This window comes from Nakaseomyces glabratus, chromosome M, assembly GCF_010111755.1.
Source record: "Nakaseomyces glabratus chromosome M, complete sequence".
In the NCBI taxonomy this organism is placed as follows: domain Eukaryota; kingdom Fungi; phylum Ascomycota; class Saccharomycetes; order Saccharomycetales; family Saccharomycetaceae; genus Nakaseomyces; species Nakaseomyces glabratus.
The window spans coordinates 429,953-449,580 of record NC_088963.1 but is presented as its reverse complement, the minus strand read 5'-3'; the positions used below and the strand labels follow the sequence as shown (position 1 = coordinate 449,580).

The 19,628-nt window shown below is 40.5% G+C and overlaps 9 protein-coding genes across 9 annotated transcripts; 7 read left to right on the top strand and 2 right to left on the bottom strand.

The window, feature by feature from the left end:
• Positions 1-78: 78 nt before the first annotated feature.
• Positions 79-1,839, bottom strand: KRI1 (Kri1p; the record flags this gene model as incomplete). The annotated part of the gene is made up of 1 exon (XM_449516.1): positions 79-1,839. The coding sequence occupies one exon, from the start codon at positions 1,837-1,839 to the stop codon at positions 79-81; it is 1,761 nt and encodes a 586-aa protein (XP_449516.1).
• Positions 1,840-2,243: 404 nt separating this feature from the next.
• MRPS18 (mitochondrial 37S ribosomal protein YmS18) lies at positions 2,244-2,867 on the top strand (the record flags this gene model as incomplete). Its single annotated transcript, XM_449515.1, has 1 exon — positions 2,244-2,867. The coding sequence occupies one exon, from the start codon at positions 2,244-2,246 to the stop codon at positions 2,865-2,867; it is 624 nt and encodes a 207-aa protein (XP_449515.1).
• A 1,337-nt stretch (positions 2,868-4,204) lies between these two features.
• On the top strand, positions 4,205-5,234 carry RPL25 (60S ribosomal protein uL23; the record flags this gene model as incomplete). Its single annotated transcript, XM_449514.1, has 2 exons — positions 4,205-4,217; positions 4,819-5,234. The coding sequence occupies 2 exons, from the start codon at positions 4,205-4,207 to the stop codon at positions 5,232-5,234; spliced, it is 429 nt and encodes a 142-aa protein (XP_449514.1).
• Positions 5,235-5,681: 447 nt separating this feature from the next.
• On the bottom strand, positions 5,682-6,569 carry BXI1 (Bxi1p; the record flags this gene model as incomplete). Its single annotated transcript, XM_449513.1, has 1 exon — positions 5,682-6,569. One exon carries the CDS (start codon positions 6,567-6,569, stop codon positions 5,682-5,684), a length of 888 nt encoding a protein of 295 aa, XP_449513.1.
• Positions 6,570-7,118: 549 nt separating this feature from the next.
• Positions 7,119-8,546, top strand: YPT11 (Rab family GTPase YPT11; the record flags this gene model as incomplete). The annotated part of the gene is made up of 1 exon (XM_449512.1): positions 7,119-8,546. One exon carries the CDS (start codon positions 7,119-7,121, stop codon positions 8,544-8,546), a length of 1,428 nt encoding a protein of 475 aa, XP_449512.1.
• Positions 8,547-9,634: 1,088 nt separating this feature from the next.
• Positions 9,635-11,176, top strand: GVI51_M03707 (RNA-binding protein; the record flags this gene model as incomplete). Its single annotated transcript, XM_449511.1, has 1 exon — positions 9,635-11,176. One exon carries the CDS (start codon positions 9,635-9,637, stop codon positions 11,174-11,176), a length of 1,542 nt encoding a protein of 513 aa, XP_449511.1.
• A 1,507-nt stretch (positions 11,177-12,683) lies between these two features.
• Positions 12,684-13,265, top strand: TOS6 (Tos6p; the record flags this gene model as incomplete). Its single annotated transcript, XM_449510.1, has 1 exon — positions 12,684-13,265. One exon carries the CDS (start codon positions 12,684-12,686, stop codon positions 13,263-13,265), a length of 582 nt encoding a protein of 193 aa, XP_449510.1.
• An 887-nt stretch (positions 13,266-14,152) lies between these two features.
• Positions 14,153-16,033, top strand: TRF5 (non-canonical poly(A) polymerase TRF5; the record flags this gene model as incomplete). Its single annotated transcript, XM_449509.1, has 1 exon — positions 14,153-16,033. One exon carries the CDS (start codon positions 14,153-14,155, stop codon positions 16,031-16,033), a length of 1,881 nt encoding a protein of 626 aa, XP_449509.1.
• Positions 16,034-16,881: 848 nt separating this feature from the next.
• CLA4 (serine/threonine protein kinase CLA4) lies at positions 16,882-19,467 on the top strand (the record flags this gene model as incomplete). The annotated part of the gene is made up of 1 exon (XM_449508.1): positions 16,882-19,467. One exon carries the CDS (start codon positions 16,882-16,884, stop codon positions 19,465-19,467), a length of 2,586 nt encoding a protein of 861 aa, XP_449508.1.
• Between the last annotated feature and the right edge of the window lie 161 nt (positions 19,468-19,628).

Sequence of the window (19,628 nt, the reverse complement as noted above, 5' to 3'; positions counted from 1 at the left end):
AATGCATTATATTTAATAAGATAAAAGTACAACATAATATATGACGTTTTATATGTGAAATAAAAACAAACAAATCGCTTATTTCTTGTTCTTTTTGTGAGAATTTTTGTTCTTTTTATCTTTGTCATGAGATTTTTTATGTTTTTTCATTGGTGGTTCAGAACTACCTTCCTTTTCCATTAGTGCAATGAATTGCTCTTCCGTTAACCCAGATTCATTATTGAACACCTTTTTCTTCCATTCCCTTAGTCTTCTAGACTTGGTAACCTTTCTCTTATCCTTGGCTCTAAGCTCTTTAGGTCTGTATGGGGCAAACTTCTTTAGACCGATAAACTCATTTAGATCAGTATCATCAGCGGCCAGAATTTCACGAGTTGAAAGGCCAAAACTTTCTGGCGAAACTTCTCTGTAACGAAATTTCAGTTCTTCCTTTTCGCGGCTTCTACCTCTTTCTTCCTCAACTTCATCGATAATAGCCATTTTGTTCTTCTCGATTGCTGTTTCAACCATCTCTTGAAGTTGTTTTTTCTCCTTCTTTTTACTCTTCTTTTCTTCTATCTTACTCTTCTTCTTTGAGCGGCCAGCGTTATCTTGGTCGTTGGTTTCCGTTGTGTCATTTGTGTCTAATTCCGGTGGTTCTTGTCCATCATTAACTTCTTCACCTTCTTTGTAGAAATCAGCCATAATCTCATCATCTTCATCCCATTCAGGCTTACCTTCTTGAGCGTAAAACTCTTCATTGAACAATTCAGCAACCACATTATCCCACTCGTCTTCCTTGTAGTCGTTATTCATCAGTGTGGAAGTGATCTTTTCAACCATTTCTTCACTTATATCAGCCCCATATTCTTTCTTGATCTGTGTTAAGATGTCAGTGACCTTATTTACTTTCTTCACCTTCTTCTTTTGTATCTTTTCCTCCTTTTCTTTCTTCTCTTCCTCCTTATGAGATTTCTCCTCTTCTCTCTTTCTTCTACGAGAGGATGTCTTCGATCTTCTCAGAGTGGCCTGTGTACGAGCATAAGATACAATCTCAGCGGCATTAGGATCCTCATATCTGAAATTATAAGCATTTTCAAACTGTTCCACTGCGTCGTCGAATTCTTCGTCATCTTCTTCCATGTCCATTCCACCATCTAGTGAGATGATTTTGTCTCCCTTTTTCGGTATCCAAGCATGCTGGTTCACAAACTCTTCAAGAAACTTGTCCTCGTCCTTGTTTGGGTCAATTTCTCTTAATGGATCGGTCTTAGAGACTTCCATCTTCTTTTCTTTCTTCTTCAGGAACCCATCGTCATCTTCGTCATCATTTTCTTCTTCGGATTTCTGGTCGTCCCCATCAAAAGCATTATTAATTTCATTTAATAGCTGTTGTCTCTCCTCTCTCTGCTGAGAGACGAAGGATTGTTTCCCATCAACGGTCTCAAGCTCATCTTCATCCAACTCGTCATCATCCTTCAATGCATTACCAGAAAGAATATTCATTCTGTGGTAATCCTTCAGGTAAACGGGTTTATGTTTTTCACTTACTTCCATCTTTTCAGCAGCCTTCTCTGGATCCTCAAAGAATTTCACCTCTGGGTTCAGCAACTTATCCTTTTCATTGTTTCTGATCGCGGTAAGCACATTCTTGATACCATCTTCAACTTCCTCAGTAAGCAGCTCACCGTAGTCGTCCTCTTCCTCACTAGAACTCTCATCACTAGCATCCTCGTGTTCATCGTTGGCATCCAAGGGCTTGGCTTCAACTTCCTCACTGATTTTCTGCTCAGGCACCTCACCTTGAGTCTTGGCAGCGGCTTCCCTAGCCTTCTTAGCAGCAGACTTCTTTCTAGGCATGTTGTATGTGTATTGCTTTATTTACTATCTTTCGGTAAATCTCAGCTAATTACAATGACACAAGGATGTACGCTTCCACTTGCCAAATATACTGCCTTGATCTGCGATGCCCTCTGCATTAGTCGGCTATGCTCATCGCAAAGGCTCATCGCAAAGGCTCATCGCATTTTTTTTTTCAAAATTTTCCAGACATGTTGTACGGGTACAGAAATCATATGATTTGTAGTCGTTGATCGCTATATTGTGGGTCTGTGGGAATTCCGAAGTTCCATGAGGAAAGTTATACGGATTGGTATATATGGAAGGGTGTTAACATAGCTTCCGTGAGTTGGAGCTCGGGATAGATCAAGTTCCTGTAAGCACTGTAAGGAGGGATTCTATTTAGTTAAATTTTACCAAAAAATATGCTGCGGTCGCTGGGTTCAAAATGGCTGCTGGCTGGTAGGAGGTTGAACAGCAGCGTTGCCGATGGTGGGCGTATTTCGTTTGCCGGTGCGGTGAAGGATCTTACAAGGAAAGACGAAGTGGCTAATATATCTAATCCGTATGGGGAGAAGCGAGCCATGAAGGGTAAGTCTTTGGAAGTTCCTTTGAAGTACAAGTTGAACTGTGTTTTCCGTAAAAACAACACGCACTTCACGTACTCTGCTGTCGTGGAGGACAAGAACTACTTGGTGAACAACCCGGAACTGTCATACAACGAGAAGTATCTGTATTACTTGCGGTTGCCGCAGAAAGTTAAGTTTGCCATCTCTACAGGATGTCTTGGGTTCAGAAAAGCGCTGAGAGGTGAATACGAAGCAGCGTTCCAAACCACTACAAAAGTGTTCCAGATGATTAAAGAAAAGGGATTGATGGACAAAGATATAGAGATCATAATGGATGATTTTGGTAAAGGTAGGACGGCGTTCATTGCGGCTCTAAACGGTAAAGAAGGTAATGAGATAAGGAGGAAAGTAACGAGAATCAGTGACAAGACAGCATTGAAATTCGGTGGTGTGAGGTCACCAAGAATGAGAAGATTATGATGGGCTCAGCTCTCGTAATTGTAACTCCCCATGTCATCTGGGAAGCCAAGAAAAAAGACTACTCGACATAATCCGCCTCTTTCAGTAGAAGGGCTACTATGCAACATGTAAATAATATTTGTTATTACACATTCATCTCTAGTAAATAAAAAAACATTCAGCAAGACGAGATTCTCATAGTAACACACATAATTCAAAAAAAAGACAAACGAATTTTTGTCTTATAATAAAAGTGTATATATGTAATGGAAGGCACCTCTCTATGATACTGCCAACCCATTACCGACTAGATTGGTTTGGTCAAACCAGTTTTTGATTCTTCGTTGCAATCTGAATATAATCATGTGATTCATCTAGCAGCATGGGGTTGACGAATATGATCACGGTACTTACGGTGCCTGTGTACGTACATTTCTCGTTTAGTATAACACATGTGACTCAACAACTAGTACTTCTATATTTTGTGACGTTCTGATGGTGTGTGGGTGTATACCTGTTTACGACCCTATTTCTGTTTTTCACCCTGGAAACCCAAGGCAATGTGAGGTACCAATTATTTCCTATTCCGGTAGCATATTGTGAACACACAGTAGCTAGTTGAGGATGTGTTCTCTAGACCCTGCCACTAGGCGAAACCTCTTGGAGAGAAGAGCTATTGGTTCCTCCTGAGGTGGGACCATTCTGTGTAGAGAGGATCTTGCAACACAGAATACGTTCGGGTTCAGCGCTGTACTAGGCTGGACCATCACTGAACCTAGGTGGCAAGGTGGCAAGGTGGCGGATTCAGCAGTAGGGAACACCTCTTGCTACCACCAGGCCCCCGGGGAAAGGCTTGTACCCGTTGTGGATTGCTTGTAACACAGTTTGGTTGGGCTCGGTTAGGCAGTACCGAGACTGATCCCAGGCTGGTGGTATCCGTTCCCAGGCAAGTGGTGAGCTCCTTGGGCCTAATCCCAGTAACCCCAGGAGGATGGCCCCCCCTCTGTCCAAGCCAGACCAGCCCCCTTTCCTACTACCAGTTGAGCCTAGCTGGTGGTGGTACAGTGTAGTGGCATCGATACTGTGCTCTGAAGCGGCATTGGAACTATCACTGACCAGAAATCCTCATTTGGTGTCGCTGTGAATCGTTGCACGACCACAATGTGGATTGGGTACCCACTACTGGTCTGGCATCTCTCTGTGGTTTCACCAGTGGAATTTTGCAAAGATGAAAGTTATCACAAAAAAAAATCAAGAGAGGATAGTGGCCTATTGATATATATCTTGAACTGTAGTATTTGTTTCTTGCTTGCTATTGCTTTCATTAACAGGACCTCCAAGAACGATAATATACAAAAATGGCTCCATCTGGTATGTTAAATTAGAATAATTGCAGTGAAATTGAGAAAGACCGAGGAAATTGGCATAGAATGAATAGAGAATCTCCCACCTATAAGATCGATGCGAAGCGCTATGAATAACGCTAAATAAGTGAATGACACTATGTCAGAAGCAGGCAGAAGTAGGAAGACGTGTAGCGTGTGGTAAGCTGATTAGTGCGATAGAAGGAATCGTGAATTATTGAGAGTTTCAAAATGAAATAGTTGCTGGCGTTGCTGTAGCATCATTCTCGGTAAATTTCCCTGTCATCTAAAGAATCTTAAATGAATTAAAATACTAACATAGATATTCTCACTATTTGTTTTGTTTTTACACCTTTCCCTATCTGAATATTCCTGTTTCAAAAAAATAAAGTCCTAGGCTAGTGGATTATCCTAATATTGATGAAATTTTATGTCTTAATAAGGTGACTTTTGGATTGCTGAATTAATAGAGTTGGAGATTTGATATATGAGTTTAAAATGTTCAGTTTCATGGAAATTTTGATGGTGAGTAGCTAGGAGGATAAATTTATTGAAAACAGAGGGAAGGAAGGAAAACATCATGTTGAGAGGGAATGCATTATTTACAGCTAAGGCTAGTGCTGCTAAGAAGGCTGTTGTCAAGGGTACCAACGGTAAGAAGGCTTTGAAGACCAGAACTTCTGCCACCTTCAGATTGCCAAAGACCTTGAAGTTGGCTAGATCTCCAAAGTACGCTTCCAAGTCTGTTCCACACTACAACAGATTGGACTCTTACAAGGTTATCGAACACCCAATCACTTCTGAAACCGCTATGAAGAAGGTTGAAGACGGTAACATCTTGGTTTTCCAAGTCTCCTTGAAGGCTAACAAGCACCAAATCAAGAAGGCCGTTAAGGAGCTATACGAAGTCGATGTCATGAAGGTCAACACTTTGATCACCGCCAAGGGTAACAAGAAGGCTTTCGTTAGATTGACTGCCGACTACGATGCTTTGGACATTGCCAACAGAATCGGTTACATCTAAACGGTTTAGAAAAAAATATTATATTATTCGTCATACAAGTTTTTGCAATAAAACATTTTTTTCAAATCTGTATTTTTAACTAGTAATTTTAAAAAAAATTTAAACGTTCTTCACATCATTACCATCTTTCTCACATCATTTAGCATGGGGCAATGATCAGTGTCTTTAAAGCTGACCATTTTACTTCGCACCCTTTTGTATATGATGCGCATTTATTAAACACTAATATTATATAGAACAAACAAAAGTATCTAGGCAAAAATTGAAATTAATGGGATCATAGTCTAATCTAGTACACCGAAAAGATGATTATTATTATATGTAGGAAGTGGGAGGAAGTAGACGAAAACTAGTACATGATGTCATTAAAAGTCAATTGTTATATAGTTACATAGGCAATGTTACAGGTACAAAAACTTAAAAGCGTGATAGTCAGAATGACTTCGATTATTCATTTTCTCTACTAGAGAGGATCCTTAGGATATGCAAAAATAAGTTGATAATATCGACGTATAGGATCATAGCACACTTAACTTCTTCATCTGGACGTACTTTTCTGAAGATCATCTGGGTGTCCATTAGTAGGTATATGGTGAACAAGGCGGCCCCGAACCAAGCGTAGAAAATGTTCATCTTAGAGCTGAAGCCGAAGAATACACCGGTAAGCACCATACCGAACAGTAGAAGTAATCCCCAGTTCAGCCAGAAGTATATAGTAGTGGCGGACTCTGTTAGAAACTGGAATCTCTCTGACAGCGCCACCAGGGAGACACCCACTATGACCACGGTGGTTATAAGGACGGCACTCAAAATAATCTGAGGGTCATAGGCAAGTGTTATGGTCGACAAGGAGTATGCTTCACAAATGGTGAACACACTTAGCACAGCGTACTGGCCTCTCTTTGACAAGTAGTACCATGGTGCCTTGGCGGGTCTTAGCTCATTGTTCGTTTCAGTTTCACCGGTGTAATTAGCCTCATCTTCTGGCACATAGTCATCCACGCTTGGGGCAAAGGCAAGCCATATGCAAGTCAGTATGGAACCTATAGAGGCCAGTATCACCAGCCATGTATTGGAGTTAGTGAACTCACGCAAAGGCTCCCATTTGTAGGTCAAGTAGCCCATCGACAACGTAGCCAGCAGCTGCGTTGACAATATGGAGTACACTCTATGAAGGAACTGCTGTCTGACCAGTGGTTCACAAGCACTCACGTTGGTCGACCACTTGAAGTCATCGGGGACATTGTACAGGTTTGGAGCAGGATCCTCTTCCTGGTATGGTGGCGGAGCGCTCTCGTTGGGGAGAGGCACATACGAATTCTTATTGACACTCATTTTTATCTGTTATTTCTTACTTGTTTTGACTTAGGTCTGGAGACTACAAGACAATACAGATTATTGAAATGATCAATGAGGGGTTATGAAACCCTTATATAACAAAAATGTGTCAAAGTAAGATTCTTGATAAGAAAAGTTTAAAACTAAGCCCGGTTTGAATCACCCGTTTTGGTGCCTTATGACAACTTCGAATGGCACTTAAAAATTTGTGTCAAAGGCTTATCCGAGAGCACAATACGTAATCTAACTACTGCCCCACACACATACATACAGGATAAAGAAATGCCATTCATAGCTATAACCCTTTTCGATGAGTTGTTGCGATGAGCTGAGCCTTATTGCGTTTTAACCGGCAATATAATTTACACGTGACGTCTTTGAGTGCACTTTCGCCAATGTCGCTTTCCGGGGCTCTCAAAGTCGCGCTGCCTCTTGGGCTTCGAGGTAGTGCAGATCAAATGGGTTGAAGAGAAGTTGAAGTCAGCCCTGTTAGTCTTGAAGATGTAGTTCTGTGAGTGAAACTAGGTAGAAATAAGGACACAAGTGATGGCTGATGGCAGGAGGAAGCGGTACTCCTTGAACGTGGTAGTGTCGCCGTCCCCATCTGAGCGGCGGTTCTCTGGAATGGATTTTACGGAAGCGAGTGGGACCTCGCCTTGGAACTCGCCGTTCGGCGGTGGATCTACGGAATCGTTTCATTTTGACAAGTCTAACAGGAATTCGCGGCATTCTTTTTACAGGACGCTGTCCTCGTCGAACTCGCTCAGCGGTGGGTCGGTGTACAGGAATAGCTCAGTGGGGCTCGGTTTGAGCTCGTCTGCGTACATGAATGACGTAATGTGCTCTCGGGAGTCGCTGTCGATGTCAGCGATAGAATCCAATGCGGCCAACATAAAAGTGCTGTTTATAGGCGATGCTGGGGTGGGGAAGACCGCGATGATACTGAACTATTGCAGGGAACTGCCGACGAGGGCACAATGGGAGCACATCATCGGGTTGAGCCCCACCCCAAATAGGGCTGGTTCGAGCAACCGGTCGGGACGCAATCAGATGGTTAGAAGGTCACTGACTGCGAGGGCTTACGAGCGTAAATCGGATATCATGCAAGATCAAAGGAAAAGGTACAGTTCGACGGATTACGATGACTATAAGGAAAACGATTTCATGGCACAGAGGGACTTCAAAATTGTAAAAGATGTCGAATCAGAGAGCAGTAGTCTCAACTACGACCCAGAGGAGCTCATAGTAGATACGAAGACAACCATTGGGGTAGATATCAAGACCAACATAATAAATATTGATAACCGAATATTCAACTGCATTCTGTGGGACACCGCTGGTCAGGAACGGTATCGTAATGCTATCATGCCCTCTTTGTATAAGAAATCCAATGCAATCATTCTCAGCTATGATATCACGGACAAGTGTAGCTTCAAGAACAGCTACGAGCACTGGTTAGTGGAGGCTATGGGCCATTTTGCAGCCAGGGACTACGAAAAGGCCCGCTTTTACTTCATTGGTAACAAAACTGATCTGTACAAGCAGAGAGAAGTCACGCACGAGGATGTAATTGCCGCAATAGAAGAGATCGAGAGCCGATATGGTCTAGTGATAGCTGGGAACTTTGAAGTCACATGCAAGAATTTTGACTCGCTCAACGAGGCAATGAACAACATCACTGTGGACCTTGTCAATAACGGATGCTATGAGGAGAAGGCCGAGCAAGAACTAGAAGGCACTGCAGTGTTAGAAGAAGATGAAGAGATGAAGGAGTCCACCACGCTCAACGAGCAATACGACGACGAGGTTGTTAGTACCAGCAATGACGAAGATAGTGGAGAAGACTCGGACGGAAGCCTAGAGCCCGTGATTAGAAAGCGAACCACTGCAAAGACCCGCATAATAGATATATCCAAACCTAAGAACCAACCCAACATACTCGACACCTCGCATAAGATGAGCTGCTGTACATAGGTGCTGCATACCGGCCAAAAGATAATAATAAGTGCATACTGACGGATCGAAATCAAGGAACAAACCTCGAGCTGTCACAATATTCTAATACGCATATATATCCTTATATATAAAGATATATCCAAAGACTAATTTCTGCATGAATATAGAGATTATATATTCACATGTTACATATCTTGATACGTAGGGAGAGGGGGCGAAAGATAAATTTTTTTCTTCGGAAGACCGGTGTGACCCTTCAGGAGAAAAAGTATAAAAGGCGAGCGATTTTCCTGCTTCTGGGAGGGAATGGAGTTTCTGCCGGAACACCTCACAGATAATATTTTGTAATAGTCAGTGGGATTTGGAATAGAGATTAGTACTACGTATTAATTAGCGCATACCAGAATAAATCCGGTTATATTTTAGCTTTTTTATAATAGAAAAAGGAGAAATACTACATAAGTAGTTATACGTTATTTTTGGATAGGATAGTCCCCTTAGAACAGAGAAAGTTGTATTATCTTTTCTGCTATATATATTGGATTGGAGGAGAACTGATAGCAAAGGAAGGTTGACGCAATTTTTATCATATAAAGCTACACTACCTTTTAAATTCTTTTTTAGATTCATATTTCATTTTTTGACGTTTAAAACTCGATATAGAGTCAAAAAATAAGAAGTAATCGGAGTGCTAACATAATATTTTGAGAAAGGCAGTTATATCTCACTTACTAGGTAGATTAAAAATAACTGATTTTTTTTCGATATAACTAGTTCATTTAGAATTATACTATTGCTGACTGAGAAAATTGGGATAGATTTTTTACAACAGTTGCGACGTATAATAACAAAAAAGAGACCATAACAAAAATTATAAGTGTGGTTAAATAATTACGGATAACACGAAGTGGCATTTTAAACTAGTAGACTATATCGCAAAGATACCTCTACTATAATAATAACTATTTCAAGTCAACTAGTTGGAACTATTTAATATTAACTGTTCCATTTATAACTTTGAGTATTTCAATTTGTTTTTAATAGCTTATACAGCGATTGAAGGACGGACTTTAAGGAGATCAAGCAAGAGTAAAAATTGAGAAGTAATGAGTTCAGACGAGGAAGACTTTAACGATATCTATGGTGATGAACACCAAGATCAACAACAGACAGTTTCTAATGAAAGTAAACCAGTAGATTCAACCACCGCTCCAAGCACTGAGTCAGCCAGCGTTCCAATGGATCCCTTGGCTGCTTTGCAAGCTTTATCATCTAACTTAAATAATAGTAATAACACTGATAACAACAATGATAAAGATACTAGCTCCGGATCACAGACAACTGCTGATGGTAATGCTGTTAGCTCAGAGCAAAATGGATCAAATGTTAGCTCAGAGCCTCAAGTTAGCAACCAAACGCAAAACTCTGAACAAAGAGAAAGCATTGAGGAAGCTAACAGAAGACAAGTCAAAGCTGACCTATCTAGAGAAAACTGTAAAATGTTTATTGGTGGTCTGAATTGGGAAACTACCGAAGATGGTTTACGTGAATACTTCAGCAAGTACGGTAATGTTGTAGAACTTAAAATCATGAAAGATCCAAACACTGGTAGATCCAGAGGTTTTGGTTTCTTGAGTTTCGATGCACCAAGTTCCGTTGACGAAGTCGTGAAGACACAACATATTCTTGACGGTAAAGTAATAGATCCAAAGAGAGCTATCCCAAGAGAAGAACAAGATAAGACAGGTAAAATCTTTGTAGGTGGTTTGGGTACAGATGTAAGGCCAAAAGAATTCGAAGAATACTTCTCCCAATGGGGTACCATCATTGATGCACAATTAATGCTTGATAAGGATACTGGTAGATCCAGAGGTTTTGGATTTGTTACATATGACTCACCAGACGCTGCAGAAAAGGTATGTGAATCAAGGTATAGAGAATTCAAAGGTAAGCAAATAGAAATAAAAAGAGCAGAGCCAAGACACCAGCAGAAGCAGGCTGGACAGCAAGCTGTAAGTCCTCCTGTGGCCGGCATGGGCATGAATCCAATGTCTAACCCAATGGCCAACCCAATGGCTGGCATGTATCAAAATCCGATGATGGGTGGTTTCAACCCTATGTTTAACCCACAAGCTATGCAAGATTACTACCAAAAGATGCAAGAATATTATCAGCAACTACAACAGCAAACGGGCATGGATTATTCTCAAATGTTCCAACAGCAGATGTCAATGATGATGCCAGGATTCCAAATGCCACCAATGAATGCTGATGGCTCTGGTTCTCCTCTAAATAATGCCGGTTCTGAAAATACTCCATCTGGTGACGACCATAACGGAAGCGATAACTCTTCTTCTTCTAATGTGCAAACGATTGGTGGTGACAGTAATGATAGTAATTCAGCATCAAATGAGAGAAATGAGGACGGCAGTAATAGAATGAAGAAAAACTCGTTACCAAAGAATATACCAAGAGGGCCTAGAGGACCCAGTGAAAGAAATGACAGAGGTTCATATCACAGAGACCGTTCTGGTGGTTCCCGTCATGGTGGTTACCATGGCTCTAGTAATGGTTCATACAGAAGAGAACGTGGCGGTTACAACGGAGGGCGTCGCAGCAATGGATATCACCCTTATAACAGATCATAATTTTACGTAGTATACGTTTAAAAAGCATTTAACATTAATAATCATTTCTTAATTTGTTTTTTCCCATTTGTTTCCCTCAATCGGATACTAAGAGTCAGTTTGAGTATACTTATTTCTATATGTGAATCAGGAGTCTCATGGACCAGAATTTTGGTGAGAGGGCTCGACTACAAGAGTCGGTAAGAGTGTTCTAGTCGGTACTTGTATTTAGATATGGAAGTGCTCGCGATTACTCACTGTTATTACATATATGTATATCTTCTAATTTAATGTATATTTAGTTTTTATTTCTAGAATAGAAGTTTCTCCTTAAATATCATCTTGGTATATTGGCAAAAAAAGAATCTGCCATTGTCTTGAACTCGCGAAATATCATCATAAACTTAGATGGAATCCGTTGTTCCCCAAACAATGTCTTTATTTTTATTTTCGTGTTTATATTACTTTTTTTGTTTATTATTTTTTCGGGTTTTTCTCAATTATTCACGCGTCGCATTTTCGACAGGAAAAAATTGAATTGATCAGCATTAATTGGCAAATTGCACTGATAGATACTTTCGAAATGGGTTCTTGACGTGTAATTGGTAACCATCTAGTATCAGTAAGGCATTGCTAATCTCTTTCAACTGTCGAGTCCTTTTGATCTGAGTCTTTGTCTATGACGCGAAAATATCATAGGTAATGGTCTTATGGACTAGGTTCCAGAACACCGTCACTTGTATAGAGAAAAGGGTCGAGAATGTCCCTCTTAGAGCTGCACAAAATGGACTCTGAGTTTTTGATCTGATCCACAATGCATAACGACTGTGCTAATTGCAGCACAATCCTCACCAAAAAGAAACACTAGGGACATTGAGATAAACTTAATCTTAGAATCTGATCTATTTGTTTCGCATTTAACCTGTGTAGGGATCTATTAGAATAGTATTGCGTGGTTAAGTTTTACAGCAAAATTTCTTCCAATTCCAAGGTTGAGTGTTTTCGTGTTTACCGGGCTAGTACTCTTCGCTCCTCATTGCAGTTGCTGTTCAATCAATATATCCCAAATAAAACATTATACTGGCAGGTAACAGGTAACTGCTAGAACGAACCGCGGGTTGAGTTCACGTACTAGTAGTGTCCTTTGTTAACTGGACCTAGCAATACTAGCATTGAAATTTTCGTCACCAAAAGTTCATTGAAAGTATCTAACCTCTTAGACCTCCAAGTAGCACTTCTAGTGGTACTGCAAGCTACAATTTAAAGATTGATCGCCATTCTACATTAGATCAATAACAATGATAACAGCAGCGTGTTTTATCCAATCGAGAAACTATTTTGGTTCACTGTTGCAAAAAAAAAAAATTAATATATAAGTGAAAGATTTATTTGACATTTTACAATTCGAATCAGACTTCAATCGACCTTTTGTCAGCTTGAAATAATACTCTCTGTAAAGATAAAACCTCAGGAATTACCTAACCAACTACAATTCATTCATTCTAACACAACTATAATAATATCAAAAATGAAGTTCTCTACTGCCTCTATCTTAGCCATTGCCGCTTCCGTCGCTTCTGCTGGTACCGTTGTCTCTGACGGTGTCACATACGTTGACATCACTACAACCCCAGTTGTTACCACTTCTGCAGTTTCTACTGTAAAGACCACTTCCACTCCATACACCACTACCACTGTTTCTACCAAGCCAGCTTCTGTTTCTAGTTCTGCTAACTCTGCTAGTGCTGCCAAGGGTAACGCCGCTGTCATCTCTCAAATTGGTGACGGTCAAATCCAAGCTACCACAGCAACCCCAGCCAAGCCAAGCTCTGCTGCTCCAGCTAAGCCAAGCTCTGCCGCCCCAGTCTCCCCAGCCTCATCATCCAAGGCTTCTCCATCCTCTGTTGCTCCAGCTAGTCCTTCTATTGAACAACAAAAGTCTTCTACACTATCTACATCTGCTGTTAAGACAAACCCAGCTGTTGTTTCTCAAATCCACGATGGTCAAATTCAAGCTTCCACTCTACAGCAACAACTAACTAACGCCGCTGGTAAGAACTCTGCTACTTTCGGTGCTGCCCTTCTAGCTGCTGTTGCCATGCTTCTTTAAGTTTCGCACTTACAAGGCGCGGACTTCTGGTATAGTTTGAGCAACATTTGAAACCACTCGAGTCACAAACTCAAAAAAAAATACATTACTTTCATTTCTCAATTGCAATGCTATCAATCATTTAATAAAAGCGGCACTGCATTTTCCTTCTGGTCTATTCTTAATATTAATCACCCCATGATACCCAAATTTTTATTTTATTATCCGTCGATGCTAAAACTTAAATCGCAAAAGCGTCACGGTTTTAACGATCACTTTACAGGCGAACACAAGTTTCCTATCCAATTTATCTTTATTTTTAACTTCATGATACCCAGCATATAGCACAATTCTGATAGAAATAAGGTTTTCAAGTCTAGTGTAAATTACCTTCTGAAATCCTATAGAATAAGTGTAACAATTTATATATTATTGTATAGTTAATCATTCATTATCTTTGAGGAACAAGTTTATACCACTTGAACTACCGCTTAGCCCGCAATGGAAGTCATTCCAGAACATATGGGTACGTTATGGCATTGTGAAATAGCCATGTATCTATATTCACGTGATCATGAACCGTATTATGACGGAGTTCATCGCAAGTTTCTTGAAAAATTTCAGCTCATCGCAGATGCTCATCGCATAATAAAAACGCAAAACCTATAATGATTTTGACATAAAGGGTCTACACATCTAGGATATAATTGATAATACAAGCGTTATAACAACGTAATATTAATTTTGATATTATAGAACTGAGAGGTGTGTGGTGTTTTTTTTTGTAACTGCACTACCATAATAGTACGATACAGTTTTGAAAAGTGGTTAGACAGTGTTAGGAGGAAAACAGCTCAAAATCTTTATAATTGGTATTGTTCCAACAGAGTGGTACTTATATATACGCAATGAGAGGTGATAGATCTAAGAGGAAGGTTGCAAAGTATCAAAAAAAGGAATCTGCCAGGGTGAAACGACTACGAAGGTCTTCCTTTAACGCTTTGCAACGTAATATTGAAGTCTTCAATGACAACAAAGAGTTTCTCAACAAGTATGAAAATTTGGAATTGGACTTGAGCGATCCTGAGAATCGCACTCACTTATTATCCGAGTATAACGACGATTTAACACAAAGCGATGGTGAATCAAAGGCTGATAATCATAATGATTCCTATGATACAATTCCTGTAATAGATATTGACTCAGGTGATGAAGGGATAGTATCAGATATAAAAATAAGTGGTGGGAAGCTTGAAGATAACGATGACTTTATTGCGTTTTCTTCTAGTTCAGAAGATGAAAACAGCGGCGCTGAAAATAACGAGTCAGAAGATTATTTATCCAGTGGGAACACAAGTAGTGATGATGAATTAGCCGGAAGGAGAAATGCTGAGAGAGAACTAAATGCAGACTTTCCATGGTTGCTAAATCATGATCACTCGAAGCAGAAGGAAATATCAGACTGGCTCACAGCGGAGATTCGAGATTTTGTTGCATATATATCACCTAGCCGAGAGGAAATCGAAACAAGAAACAAAACAATAGCGAAGATACGGCGGTCAGTGAAACGTTTATGGACAGATGCAGACCTTCAAGTGTTTGGGTCTTATGCAACAGATATGTATTTACCGGGGTCTGATATTGACTGTGTGGTTAATAGTAAAAGTGGTGATAAAGAAAATAGACAGTACCTATATGAGTTGGCCAGGCATCTAAAGAACGATGGTCTAGCTACTAGGGTGGAGGTAATAGCAAAATCAAGGGTTCCGATCATAAAATTTGTTGAACCTGAGTCTGATATACACATAGATGTGTCGTTTGAAAGATCCAACGGTTTGGAAGCCGCAAAATTGATTAGAGAGTGGATTGGTGATACTCCTGGTCTAAGAGAACTAACGTTAGTAGTCAAACAATTTTTACATGCTAGGCGACTAAACGATGTCCATACTGGAGGTCTCGGTGGGTTCAGTATCATCTGTCTTGTATTCTCGTTTTTACGTCTTCACCCAAGGATTATCACTGGGGATATCGATCCCTTGGATAACCTTGGTGTGCTTTTAATCGAATTCTTTGAACTCTACGGTAAGAACTTTGCATACGACGATGTTGCTATCTGTGTTGATGACTCCCGTGCCACTTACAAGCCGAAGACCAGTTGTAGGTTCTATCCACCTGCAAGGACCTCCTTCACCCTGGCCATACAGGATCCTGGCGATCCAACGAACAATCTGAGTCGGGGCTCGTTCAATGTCCGTGACATCAAGAAGTCCTTCTCTGGTGCCTTTGATCTGCTCGTCAACAAATGTTTCGAGCTCGATGCCGCAACGTTCAAGAACAGAGTGGGCAAGAGCATCCTGGGAAACGTCATCAAGTACCGCGGTGCCCCTAGGGACTTCAACGACGAGAGGGCGCTGGTGGAGAACAGGGCGATCATAGAGAATGAGCACTACCACAGGAAGCGCGCCCGCGTAGTGCATGCAGACGATGAAGATACATCTGACGAGGATGACATGTTCATCAATATAAGTGCAAACGAGGAAGAAACTGAGGAGATGTACAAAGTCGAGAAAGTCGAGAAAGTCGTAAAGAAGAGAAAGATAGCGAAGGCCGATACCAATACCAAGACCAAGACCAAGACCAAGGCCAAGGCAAGAAACCACACCAGCATAGATCAACTGATGGGCATCCCCGAGGATGAAGAACCACCCGTGATCCAAGAAAGGGAGAAAAAGTCACTGAGCATGCAGGACAAGAGGGACTACTGGCTCTCCAAGGGTCAGGCACTATAGACCACACAGACTATATAACGCCATTAATGTAATACCAAGCATATAGAGTAGAATAGGATGATATAGAAGGAACTACCAGCTCGCAAAGCTAAGGCTTATACCACCCCCCACCATATTATCACATGCAAATCGTCGGCTGTTATTATAACTCAATCGGGAATAGAAAATCGAAACGCGAAAAATCTCGAAAATCGAATGAATTTTTCAAATTGTCAACTGAAAAAAAATTGCAAAAAAACACAAAGTGAGCGATGCGACGCGTCAGGAAGTTCTGGTGGTTACATTCCAATAGTGAAACCAGTTGCAGTAATCATTGCGGGACTTGGTGCTCTGCCTTTGTTTCGATCGAATCGTGTTTGTGCTCTGTGGTTAATTTGTCACATCTATCAAACAGTCTGCGATACTTTGTGATTACGGTGTTTTAAAGGCTCTCCTTTTTTGGTTATAGTGGGGATAAGAGATCGAACAGTACTTTGGGTGACACTTTGCGAGCTTCAAACTTGCGATAACTTCATCCTGATTAGGACCCACGTTTTATTGTCATTATATTCTATCTCGGGAAGTTTTTTTTTTCCTCTTTGAATTTATACACTAGTTCTCTCAACTATTATTTGTTTTTGGATCAGAGCTTTCTGTTGGGTTTTGCAACTATTAAAGAACTATAACATCGATAACCTCTATCTTCTGCCTATTGGAAGAAGATTGAAAACTGTCGCTGTAACAAGTCCGTGTTAGAAAGCAAGAATATTCCTATCAAAAGTACAATAGCAAAGCATTTAGTTTGAAGTAACGAGAAGAAAAGAACGATTGTATAGCCTATCGACAATAAAAAAACCAAAGAAACCAATATGTCTCTATCAGCAGCTGCGGCTAAAATATCAGACAGTGATTTCCAAAGTATAGGTCCCGCACCTAGGCCACCTGTGAGTGCCGGAGGGGCAGCCTTCAACAAGACACAGCCCATCACCAGGTACATGAGCCAGCTCGATCTCAATAGCGGACGCGCAAATCGATCTAATAGCAATGTCAGGAGGAAATCGGGTTGGGTTTCATACAAAGATGATGGTTTGCTGTCGTTTCTGTGGCAAAAAAGATTCATGGTGCTAAATGATTCGGCGTTAACATTATACAAGAACGAGAAAGTTACTGAGGATCCCGTCTTGAAGATTCCTCTGACTGTTATCGTCAGTGTCAGCAAGAACCAGTTGAAACAGTACTGCTTTGAGCTGACCCGTGTATCAGAAAGAAACTCGAGCAATGGTGGCCAATCTGGTAATACCGATTCCATGGCTAAGAAGACCATATATATCGCAACGAAAACAGAGACCGATCTCATCTCATGGTTGGATTCGATCTTCGCTAAATGTCCTCTATTAAGTGGAGTATCTTCTCCAACAAATTTTACTCATAAAGTGCATGTAGGGTTTGATCCAGAGACCGGAAGCTTTGTTGGTATGCCAACAAACTGGGAAAAACTGTTGAAGCACTCTAGAATCACCGGCGAGGACTGGAATAATGACTCTGCAGCTGTTATTCAAGTTTTAAACTTTTATCAAGAATATAATAATGGTGAAGGTTCCACGTATGGCGCTGGAAGCACTACATCGGTCTCTTCTGGGAGTACTAACAGCTCACAGATCAATTTGTTAAAGGACACCAACACATCTACTAATTCTAGTGATAAGGTATCTCCAATATCACAAGCTAATTCTATGGTCCCTCAAAGAAGAGCTCCTTCACCTCCAAAGCAATCATCTACAGTTAATTCCGTTAATTCTGTGAATGTAGTTCCTAGTCAAAATTCTTCTCAACAAGCGATTAATATGCCAAACAGGTCCAATACCCCAATTAGGCAGGGTAGCTCCCCATACCAAAACAATATATCCTCGAAGAACAACATGGCACCAAGAATGCAAGCGCCATCTCCAGCAGGTGGAAACAAAATTCAAAACTCACTTCCAAAACTTGCTACTCATAATAATTACAATCAACAACAAGGTTTTGTTAATAAGTATCCTTCTCCAGGTTCTTCTCCAGGTTCTTCTCAGCCACCTTCGCCGATTAATGGCTACAGACCACATCATAATATGAGTAATCCATACGCAAACAAGGGACCCGGGTCTCCTTTAAATGCAAGGCCCAATCAGCAAACAACTATACAAAACCAAGTACCTTTCAATCAAAGAAATGGTTCACAACAGCAAAGTAACTATCCAATGAAAGTGTATCCCACGATACCTGTATTAAAGCAGCCACAACAAGGAGGAGGATATCCGAATCAGAATGTGATCCAAAATCAAACTAGTGTTAATGCAGCTAATATGGCTATGCGTCAACAACAGCAGCAGCAGAATAAAATAAATCAGAACAACCCACCAGCCGCATTACAGCCGGTGAGACAAGCACCAAAGAAGCCAGCTGGAGTATCAAAGGATGGGGCTGAAAAAGCAAAGAAGACATCTAAACCAACAATGTCAAACGCAGAAATAATGAGTAAATTAAAGCAGGTAACACTTGATGCCGATCCTTCTACGTTATTTAAAATGATTGAAAAGGCTGGGCAAGGTGCAAGTGGTTCCGTATATCTAGCAGAGAGAACAGAAATTATTGAAGCTGACGGTCCTCAACATCAAAGAGGAGGTACTGAACACGAAGATCCTCTAATTGGTGATAAGGTTGCAATAAAACAGATGGTATTATCCAAGCAACCCAGAAAAGAATTAATAGTGAATGAAATTATGGTAATGAATGATTCTCGTCACGAAAATATTGTTAACTTCTTGGAAGCATATCTAAAAACTGAAGATGACTTATGGGTTGTTATGGAATACATGGAGGGTGGCTCATTAACAGATATAATCGAAAACAGTCCAACAAATGGCAGCGCTTATTCTCCATTATCTGAACCTCAGATTGCATATATTGTAAGAGAAACGTGTAAAGGTCTGAAATTTTTGCATGATAAAAATATTATTCATAGAGACATCAAATCAGACAACGTTTTACTGGACACCAAAGCTCGTGTGAAGATTACTGATTTTGGGTTCTGTGCAAAGCTTACCGATCAAAGAAGCAAAAGAGCAACAATGGTTGGAACTCCTTATTGGATGGCTCCCGAAGTTGTCAAGCAGAAAGAGTATGATGCTAAGGTGGATGTTTGGTCTTTAGGTATTATGGCAATTGAGATGCTGGAAGGAGAACCACCTTACTTAAATGAAGATCCTCTAAAAGCTCTTTACTTAATTGCAACGAATGGTACACCAAAATTGAAGCACCCCCAGTCCTTATCACTTGAGATTAAAAGATTTTTAAGTGTCTGTCTTTGTGTTGATGTAAAGTATAGGGCTTCGACAGAGGAATTGTTGCACCACAGTTTCTTCAATATAGCATGTGAGCCTGAGGACTTAACATCACTTTTGGAGAACAAGAAGTAAGCATGTTGGAAGTAATCATGATTAAATTGCATTTGGTTAAATAGTATGGCATTTAATTTGTAACTAAGATACCGTTATATTAATTATATTTTTATAGTTCTACAGTATAACAATGATACAAGTTATCAGTTACAAATGAAGTTTTAATTTCCCTTTGACGA